Raw genomic sequence first — 8,902 nt, forward strand, 5'->3', positions numbered from 1 at the left:
CTACTATCTACGCCAGACTAAACAAGTCTTATTTCAAATGAGCAACCTGTGTTTAATGTGATTTACTTTGTTCTCTTGTTGTTATTTACAAAGTTTTTCTTGTTTACAAAGTGTAATGATGCTACAAATTGATTAGCCGCCAATGGCACCACAGGCCTACTTGAAGAAAACGCTATAGCAGTATCAATAGCCTATGTTTTACACATTTGTCCACAGTGACGTCATCTGGTTGTGCAATTGTATGCTACACCCAAAAGTCGTACGGTCAAAGCTATTTTTCATGGTTTCTTGTTACCCTAACTTAAATGTTATAACATAGTAACCTAAACCTAACCTAAATCTTCTTCTAAATTTAAATCTACTTTCAATTAAATCCTCAATAACTTAAATCGACTTTTTGCACATAGGCTAGCGGCTAGCCTATACCCATTCTCCTAACCGAACCCTCTTTAACAACGGGCTGCGTGACCTACTTACGGAGGCGGTGAAATAGTCACTATGTAAAAAGTTAGGCTTAATTTAGCCTGTACGTCCCTGTTTCCAGACCATCAATAACAACCCTTCACACTTTCAACAAACCAACTAGCACACTCCACACGAGCACGAGTGGACGTTTTATGTTAACTTTGTTTGTGACTGGTGATTATCTCGAATAACAGAGCAGAGGAAAAAAGGGAAAAACTTCAACAAAAAGTGAGTACAGAGCAAGGGAAATTAATTTTTTATGGAAAATTACGGATTGGATGGGATGAGATTGTCGTACTGCATAAAAATCAGCCTATTGCAAAATTAGCAGACTTAAACTACAGTACAGTGGTATGGTATCATTTTTGTTGCCATTGCCCGTGTTCTGTGGAGCGCGAAACATAATATGGTAGCCTACTAACTTTGTTATAGCATAGCACAATAAAGCAAGAAATATGCCCAGTATTACCCACAAACTATCAAATTTCGAGCGGAAAAAAGTGGCAAAGTCCTGCAGGGCTTCAAACTTGCAAGATAATCTACAGTGGTGAGCGGTGCTACAACGCACACGGCTGCTTAAACCCAGACCCACTCTCAAGATGCCGTTATGTGACACTAAATAAAGGCTAATAGGGCATTTCCGAGCTACTGTCTGCGTAACAAGATTTTTTCGATCCCCTGTACTTAACAATAGAAAATGTCGATCCACTTTGATTCTTTTTTTAATTATAAGCGTTATAGCCATTGGATTGTAAAGATTTTGCTCAGGTGAGTAGCATATGAATTTCCTTAATAGAAAGATAAAATAAAGTGATGATAAAATAACTGATAAAAAAAATTTGATAATATGTTTCCTAGTTCTTATTTTACACTGGTTTGAATCCTACGCACTGGACTAGTTCAATACGAATTCACGTTACGTGGTCTGCGTGGCATGCGACGTAAAATGCGTAAAAGTTGGCGTGTTATCTGTGGCGCGTTTGAATGTAATAATTTGGTTTGTATTTACTTTTAGTTTATTATTTTAAATTTTGCTTGATATGCAAAACAAAACTAGCCCTTGTAACGCACCGCAAATAACACGCAAATTCTTAGCATTTTGCGTCGCATTCCAGGATAACCACGTAACGTGACTTGGTATCGAACTATAGTTGTCCTGTGCATAGGATTCAAACCACTGTAAAATAAGAACTAGGCAACGTATTTTTTATGGCGTAAAATAATTCATATGTTACTCACCTGAGTGAAATCTTTGCAATCCAATGGCCAGAACGCTTGTAATTTGAAAAAGAACCATAGTACAGTAGGTAGACAATTTCCATTGTTAAGTGTATAGGGCTATAGGCGATCAAAAAGTCTTGCCAACCAAAAAAATAACGATAGTAACTCGGAAAGGATCAATTACAAAGTGGATTTAATACTATAATAATCACTTTACTTCGTTTCACTTGTCATCAATTTGCTAGTTAATCAATATTGACATGCCATTTACCTATTTTTTATTTTAATTAAGTTTAGTGATATGATTTTTATGATTTCTATAATATCCTTACCGTTTCCCAAAGCAACCACAAAGCTGAGTAATTAATTTGTGTCTTGGCCATGCATAAACTATAAGAGTAGGTTTTTAGAAGAAATTTCTGTTAAGCTACCAAAATTTGAATGCTTATAAGCAACAACTAACTTCTAGACATAATAAAAAAGTAATTTAAGCGTCCACCACCTATTATGACGAGTGAAGTTGAGGATGGAATGTTTTATCTTGAGCGTAAGTTTTGTCCAACAGCTTATATTAATAACCTTATAATTATACTGTAATACAATACGGTAGCGGTAATACTTTTACTTTATGACTTATGTATCTTTCTTGGAATGGTTTCGTTTTCACTATTCTTTGACATTACCAATTCCACTACTTCGAAGCACATTAATAAGATCTTTCCAGTGCCATAGCTTTTGCTGAACTTAATGAGTGTGAAATGTTTACTTGGCTGGTTTTGAACTAAGCGTAACTGTGCCATATGCTTATTACCAACCCAGTAAGAAGCTGGTCTTTGAATTTTGGGATTATATCAATAGAATTGCAAGTTTCATATCTGGTATATTGCATATAGAAGCGTCATCATAGTATAGTGGAAAGTGTGGCAGCTACTCAAACGAGATTCATCAACTTGCACGCCGAATTTTTTTCACTTCATGCCGTTTTATAATAAACAATAAAAAAAGCTTGTTGTTTGAAACCAATTTATAATTAACAAACAAAAAAGTAAGGTTTCCATGCATGCCACCACACCTAAATTTGCATTTTTGCTCACACGAATTCTCGCTGAAAACTGCCATAATTTCCACTCAGGGTCACAGAAAAACTAATACCTTCTGTCATTTAGTGCATGTTGTATCTATAGAGTTTTGCAGTTCAGTTGTTTTCTGATACACTCTTTCTGTCATTTTGATATTTGTTACTTACTTATTTGAAGGGGTTTCGGTTTTGGAGGATTCTGGAGATGAATATGAATACGAAGAGGCTAGTACATTTCAACTGGATATTTTAAGTTATTAAACTAAAATTTATACCTTTATTTTTAAATAATGTGGAGAGCATGCATTTTTAATTAATTTGACATGCTGGACTGTTATTTTTAATCATGACCTGATCCTTTAGGTACCAGTTGATGATGACATCAGCGTAGCAACCGTGGATATCGCTGAAGATTTGGAAAAAGCAGTCCATGTCATTGAAGAGGCAAAACTGGATGTTCGGGCCACGGTTTGTGAATCAGCCATATTTGCCTAACTCTGATCGAGTTTTTACACTATTTTTATTATTATTATTTCATCATTTACCATGAATGTCTTTCATCAGTACAAAGTTGAGGGGCTGGTTCAGGCGTCAGTGGTACAACATCCAGAAGTGGTTGATGATTTTGTGCGAAACTTTTTGCTTAAAATGAATCTACAAAAAACGCTGGAATGCTTTCAAACTGAATGGTTTGTGCGAGTAATTTCTTACATCCTTTTGTTTGTTTGTAGCATGTTTTTGTTTTTTTAGCATTAATGCATGTAGGATTTTAAGTTATTTTATTGTTTAGACTACAGTTAATTGTATACTATGTCGTAAAAACATGAGCTTTGTAAAACATGTGCCTGTCCAAAAATAAGACAAGACAGTACAATAATGAAGTCATTAAAATGTTTGTTAATAAAATTATTATTAAAAACTTTCCAGGTATGAAATGCTGCAGAAAGGATTGCTTGGAGAAGAAGATATTGGTGTTGTGCCTGATGCATACAGCAGGTTTGATTTCTTTTGTAATTTGTGGTAGGCCTAATTATTTATACTTGATATGGTTTATTAGGATAGTTTCAGACTGCAAAGAGTTTAAGTATTAAGATAAATCTAAAACACTTGAAACAATTAACAGAAACGAAGCATTGAATGATGAAGTGAAACGTCTGAAAAATGAGCTTGAAAAATATAAAACGGCGGCCAGGTGATATGTTAAAGGTTTTATTTTTCTTTTGGTAATTTTTGGTACTGTTAAATCAGATGACAACTCTTCTAGCATAACTAAAGGAATAAAGATAAAAATTGTTTTATACTTTAATAAAATTAGTTAATGAAAGACTGAAAGTAGTCTATAGTCTTTTCTGTGTGCATGTTTGCCAGTTTAATATGCAAGTAATTACAAACACTTTTATTGCTGCTGTTACAGTAAAGCAAAAGAAACATATGTAAAATTACAAAAGGAGAGAGATTTTCATCGCATTCATCATAAAAGAATTGTGCAGGAAAAAAATCGACTGATTACTGACATGAAAAGGTTACATAGTGTGTTAAACTTCGCTGTTTGAAGCTTAAAAACTTTTCTGCTAAGGCTTTTTTGACCAATGCATTGAATCAAAATTTTACAGACTTAAAAAACACTATAACTCGTATGAACCTACTTTGAGGCAGTTAAAACACAAGTACGAACTGGCCATGAAAGAAAAAATGTTGACTAAGCTGGAGAGAGATCGGGCTATGGGTCAGGTATAGCTACAATTTAAATAATAGAGTATCATAAAGACTTTTTAGTGTATAAAAGTATCGTTTTATTAGCAGAGTTTCTGACACAATGAAAAACCGCAATATCCTGTCATTTCCTTGCTCATTTATTTCTAGCTTACCGGACTACAAGCAACCCTTCGTAACATTGAAAGTGGCAAAGATGACAAAATTCCTCCTCATAGTGGGTATCGAACTGAAAGGATGTCTTTTGGAGAAGGTCCAACACAATTGATGTTACGTGAGTCAAGAAACCAAATTTCAGAAACTAGATCCCCTGATCTTCCACCAACAAGTCAAACAAAGACATCTTCAGCAAAGCACGTCAAATATGAGTTGGCAAGTTAATTTGTGGTCATTTCAAGAAAGCTACTGCAATTCATTACATATGAGATGATATAAGGCTATATGTAATATTAATAATAATTTTAATCATCATTCAATCACTTGATATAATTAATTAATACATTAATGGTTTGCATATATATGTATATGTTCAGTATACCTTATCTGTTTATCATACAGGACAGTGAATTTCCACCAGACACTCGTGTAAATCCTCATCTTGGTAGAGTGAAAGGTCCTCCCACACATCTTACTCGAACTGGTGGTTTTAGAAAGACTGCATCCATCAAAGCACATGATCTGGCTATTAGCAAGTATGCTCTTGATTATCTGGTTCGTTTGTTTTATGATAAATGTACAATCATCTTAGTAAGTTTTACTATACTTTTAGCATTGCAATGCATCCACGCAAGCAGATTGCAGTAACCACCTCGGATGATCATCTATGGAGGATGTGGGCAATACCAAGTGGTGAAATAATAATGACAGGAGAGGGCCACAGTGACTGGGTGTCAGATTGCGACTTTCATCCGGGGTGAATGAATTATTACCACTACAATGCAGTGGTTCTTAAACTGGGAGGCACGCCCCCCCTTGGGAGTTGCATGAGATTCAAGAGTGGGTACGCAAGAAATGACAAACTCTCTATTAGTTATGACTAAACATGCTTTTACAACCAAGCTGGACAGTCAATTGCTATCGGTTATCGAATATTTGGCTTCCAAAATGCAGCCAAATCCTTCCCATTGATGAAAGTTATAAGCAAGAAATTGTTTTTTGATTTTGCAATAGGGTGGGCCGCGAGTTTTTTTTTGGCTTCGTCAAAGGGAGGTGCGTTTCAAACAGTTTAAGAGCCCCTGCCCTAAAGTATTGTATTGTATTGCATCATTTTCGCCATTGACTTTGTGGACTACAGAGTAAAAGTAATGGTAAATTTTATATCACAATAACAACAATCCAGCAAATCAATGGATGGAAAAACCGACGGAACTTTAAAGATTTAAAATATGCAACATGTTAAGTGAAATGTTGCCAAAAACATAACACATTGACACGGAAAACAAATGTTTGTACTAAACCAAACAAGAAATGTTTGTTGTCCTGTTTTGTGAACTGTGCATTGATTGATTCTTTTGTAGAGGTGCGCAGATGGTGACTTCAGGGGGAGATGGCCGCGTTAAAGTTTGGGACTTTGCCAAAGGTGCTGCTGTACTCACATTCAGCGATCACACTCACGCTGTGTGGGGTGTCTCTTGGCATTCATGCGGAGATTTTCTTGCATCCTGTTCAATGGACAATACATCGAAGATATGGGATATTCACAGGTTTGTTTTTTTATCGTTTTTATGATTTGGGAATAGTAAAATTAATTTTTTATTCTTTGTTTTTGCAATCAATAGTGTTGAGGCAAACTATATTGTAATTTAATGACAGTGCGTGTGGAAAACGTTTTGATTAATTCGATAACTTCCGCTTTTAAAGCGAACGCTGCCGTGCTACCCTTCGAGGCCATACTGATTCGGTCAATAGCATACAATTCCTGCATTACGCCAACACCATTTTAACATCATCAGCTGACAAGACTGTTTCCTTATGGGACGCACGAACGGTAGGGTTAATAACAATGTGTAACGATGTGGTGTTGTTGTTGTTACACATTGCCTAAAACTAATAGAAAGTTACATGCGTTTGACAAGACGATCATGCATATCCATTTTTTTCGTTTCCATTGTCTTACGCCACGTTTATTTTTCAGGGTTTGTGCGCACAAACATTCTACGGTCACATGCATTCAGTAAATCATGCCGTCTTTAACTTGAAGGTAAGCGTTTCCTAACATCCCGACGAAGTATTCTTAAGTACTTCTCTTATCTTTTGTTTTCTTGTAACAGGGAGACACAATCGGATCCTGTGACAGTTATGGAACCGTTAAATTTTGGGATGTCAGAAATGGAACATCATTCACGACTATCGACGTTGGACCGCATCCAGCTAACAAACTTGCTTTTGATCCATCTGGTATATTTACAAATTGTACAGTGCAATCCAGACTTGGACAACTAAAATTTTTTTCAGCTTTTCTAAATTAGAGTGTGCTAAGCTGCACAAATTAAATTAGAATTAAGAATTTGCTAAAATTAGGAACTGAACAAAAATCCGAACTAGGATCATATTTATTAAACTAACTAGTAACAAAGTTGTTAATTAGCAACTATACAAGTAGCGTTGACTAAATGTAGCAGATACCTGAATAACTATTGTGAATTTGTGATATGTGTTATACGTGCGAGTTAACAGGCAGTTTGATGAAATAACAGATCAATGGATAACGCCATATAATTTGAATTGCAGCTGTAAAACTCGAATAATTTGTTGTTTAAGAAAAGGCATAGCATAACATTTAGATCTTGAGCACTCTACTTGCACTTTCTTTGCGCGAAGGTGTTTCTCGTTTCATTTATTAAAAAAACTCCGTTAGACAAACTAGCGTTTTCGGTAAAACCGGAAATTGGATTAGAATCAAAATTACAGCGCACAAGTAATTTGCAAACTAGTATAAAATTTGACTTACTGACGCTTTTCTATAATTCGTCCAATTGGACAACTAGAATTATCTAGTTGTCCAAGTCTGGTGCAATCATTCTTTGGCATATTGACAATATTGTTAAAGAATGCGATATTGGAAAGCTGCAGTGCACGTATACTGCATGTAACAAACTGTTTCTTTGCGATACAGGGCATTTGGTGGCTGCGGCGAGTAACGATGGCACGGTTAAGATGATAGAAATTGGGACAAGTAACATAACACAGCTATCTGGACATGACGATGCTGTACAGGCGGTGGACTTTGACATGACTGGACAGTTTTTGTTGTCTGGATCCTCAGATGGCCATTTGTATGTGTGGACATGAGTGAACGGTTTTACGAGTTAAAACATTTCTTTCTTGCTTTTGCTTGTTCAAACTGATTGTTGTCTGTGGATGTACATCTAATATTTGTATTTTATGCAGATGTAGTGATTAAAAATTTACATGTTAAACGGTTTGCAGACCTATGGCTAGAGTTATCAATATAAAAGCGTAAACTTCGAAACTTCGTTTCGTCGTAAACTTGGTGTACGATTTCCTGCTCATACTGGTTCAGTTAACACCTACAATCGTAAAATTCGTTCACGTATAATCTCTGTGTGAATCCAGTCATACCTAAAAATATTTAACCGTTTTAACATTTTAAACCAAACATCAATTGTATAATTAATCGTAGCAACTTTACTGTGTCAGAAGACAGTTTAAAATCAGCGTTGTGAACTTGTGAGGACATTATCTTGGCAAAGTTACACAATTTAACTGAATCACAATCAGATTACAGAATTTTTTTATTAGTATCCTATTAATTATTATTTGAGACTGTGTGGGGTATGCTCAATTTTGGTGATTAGTTTAAGCTACGCTAGGCGACGCATGTTTACGTTTTATGTGCAGTTTGGAACCACATAAAATCGTGAAGAACCTTATCTTGCCACAGCGCAGGTTATTGTTCCAGAATTCCAGGCTAGGAAATAGAAAGATATTCGGATTGATGAGTCTCAATGAGTTACGACGCATATTTTATTGCAAGTTCATTTTCCGTTCAGTACAAAAAGATAGGCGCGTATATTAGCGCATGAAATAATAGTCCTGTTTCACCATAGGTAGTATGGGTGACTAGCCATAACCTGTAAGACATGTAGGCCTAGTCTTAATGGCATAAATGCCTACACTGTAAAAAATAAATTCTAATAGTTAGTCCTGTTGTTCGAATGAACTAATAGTTAGTCTTCCAACGAAAAGTATGGCTTATAGTTAGTCTCAATTGTCTCACTGACTTATAATTAGAAAAGATTTTTTACAGTGTATCCAATCTATAGGCCATGCACATGTCTAACTGGTCCGAATATTGTTCTACCAGTCTGCTGGCTGCGTCTAGTATACAAGTGCATAACCAGACGTCACAATTTAAGTAGCTTGCGTATCTAGTATACAAAGGCGTCCTGTGGTTGTGCATGC

The 8,902-nt window shown here is 35.7% G+C and overlaps 1 protein-coding gene across 1 annotated transcript; it reads left to right on the plus strand.

The window, feature by feature from the left end:
- Window positions 1-2,031: 2,031 nt before the first annotated feature.
- On the plus strand, window positions 2,032-8,110 carry LOC143450652 (sperm-associated antigen 16 protein-like). The gene is made up of 16 exons (XM_076951287.1): window positions 2,032-2,233; window positions 2,943-2,989; window positions 3,128-3,232; window positions 3,329-3,453; window positions 3,692-3,760; window positions 3,888-3,956; window positions 4,179-4,286; window positions 4,378-4,495; window positions 4,628-4,849; window positions 5,036-5,169; window positions 5,247-5,390; window positions 5,995-6,180; window positions 6,338-6,464; window positions 6,612-6,677; window positions 6,748-6,874; window positions 7,593-8,110. The coding sequence occupies exons 1-16, from the start codon at window positions 2,194-2,196 to the stop codon at window positions 7,766-7,768; spliced, it is 1,863 nt and encodes a 620-aa protein (XP_076807402.1). The 5' UTR covers window positions 2,032-2,193; the 3' UTR covers window positions 7,769-8,110.
- The last annotated feature ends 792 nt before the right edge of the window (window positions 8,111-8,902 follow it).

This window comes from Clavelina lepadiformis, chromosome 3, assembly GCF_947623445.1.
Source record: "Clavelina lepadiformis chromosome 3, kaClaLepa1.1, whole genome shotgun sequence".
Taxonomy (NCBI): domain Eukaryota; kingdom Metazoa; phylum Chordata; class Ascidiacea; order Aplousobranchia; family Clavelinidae; genus Clavelina; species Clavelina lepadiformis.